General features: G+C 59.6%; 1 protein-coding gene across 1 annotated transcript in view; it reads left to right on the top strand.

Annotated features, from left to right (window-relative positions):
* The first annotated feature begins 38 nt into the window (after positions 1-38).
* The window catches only part of KRI1 (KRI1 homolog), an 11,655-nt gene continuing 10,173 nt past the window's right edge, over positions 39-1,520 (top strand). Inside the window, exon 1 of the mRNA XM_006023472.3 lies at positions 39-84. Coding sequence (XP_006023534.1) covers positions 39-84 — 46 coding nt within the window. The remainder of the gene's footprint in view (positions 85-1,520) is intronic.

Genomic DNA, 1,520 nt, shown 5'->3' with positions numbered 1-1,520 from the left:
GGCTGTCCTGGCACCCGTCTCCGACCTGGGCCGCCGCGATGCCCACGGCCGCACCCCCCTCAACCTCGCCCAGCACCTCGGCCAGCCTGGCATTGTTGCCATCCTGGAGCAGCACTGCCCGGGCCCTGCCTGAGCCTTGGTGGGGGTGGGGTGCTGGGTCCCTGGCCTGGGAGCGGGTGCTGGCATGGAGCTGGCTCTTGCCAGCTGCCCCCCCATTCCCTCTCTTGCCCCTGTTCCCTGTCCTGTCCCCCTGCGAAGGTCCTCCCCATTACCTCTCTTGTCCCCTCTGACCCTTTCCCCACTGCCTACCTCAGAGTTTAACTTTTACTGTTGTTTCTATTTATATTTTTTGGGGTGTTTCCCCCTCCCCCACCGGGGCTCTCCAATGGGGGTTCCGCCTTCCCCCCCATAGCAGGGTAGGGGGTCTGGCCTGGTTGCCTTGGCCCCAAACTCAGGTTTCAACCTGGTTTCTACCCAGAAAAATCTGATAGCCCCTGCTACCCCTAATCTGCTTTTCCCTCAACAGGCGGGGGAGGGGGTCTGTCTATGTTGTAGACCCCCCCCAACCTCCTCCATCAGCTACATCCATCCCATAGAGTATTGTATTGGTCTGGGCTGGTTTGGATTGAATAGGGAGGGGGGTGAAGGGATCAGTCTGATGGGGAGGCTTCGGTCTCAGGGTCAGGTGCTTGGTGCTGGGGAAGAACACCCCCCCTGCCGTGCCAGTCTGGGAGCTGGGCAGTTCATAGCTCCCCCACCAGCTGCAGGTACCTCCAGACCCACTGGGGGTGGCCCAGATGCCATGTAGCCTCCCAGACTCTCCACCCCAGGGAGCCCTGCTATGGGTTGGAGCTCGGAGGGTGGGGGGAGCATCACAGAGCTCGGGCCCTGATATTGGGGCCCTAATTCTCCTACCATAGCCTGTCTGTGCCCACCCCCCACCATCTGTGCCATGGCCTGTTACCTGGCTGCATGCCTCAGCTGGGGGGGAGGGGGGTGCTTTCTATTTGGGGGAGGTGGGGTGTGTTAGATTGATTGGTGCTTTTAATGAGCTCAAAGCCGCTTCTATTTATTGGGCGCTGGGATAATTTAACGATTTTAACCATTAAATTAATATTTGCCAATGGTGACTGCTCTGCTCTTGGCCAAGGGTCCCTGTGCCCCCTTCTCTTCACCCCATTCCACTGGGTGGGGGTCTTTGCGTTCCCTTTTCTCACCCTAACCCCACACCCAGCAACTCTGGGCAGGAGATGCCCCCCACCAGCTGGCATGAGGGCAGCAGAGCTGGACACAGAACTCAGGAGTCTAGTGTTCCCTCTGGAGTCCTGCCCCTATTAAGCCACACTTATAAGCCCCCTGCCTAGGATGCCCCCAAAGAGCCTCTGCCAAGCCTCCCTCACCTCCCCATCACTGTGTGGCGCAGCTGGGGAAACTGAGGCACAGCAGGGGCTAAGTGATATGCCCTGGGACACAGGGCAGTAGCCTCAACCTCTGCTCAGCTGCTTGCAGCTTCCGGTACC

Source organism: Alligator sinensis, unplaced genomic scaffold (assembly GCF_000455745.1).
Source record: "Alligator sinensis unplaced genomic scaffold, ASM45574v1 scaffold707_1, whole genome shotgun sequence".
Lineage (NCBI taxonomy): Eukaryota > Metazoa > Chordata > Crocodylia > Alligatoridae > Alligator > Alligator sinensis.
The sequence above is the reverse complement of the archived record's forward strand: the minus strand, read 5'-3'. Positions and strand labels throughout refer to the sequence as shown.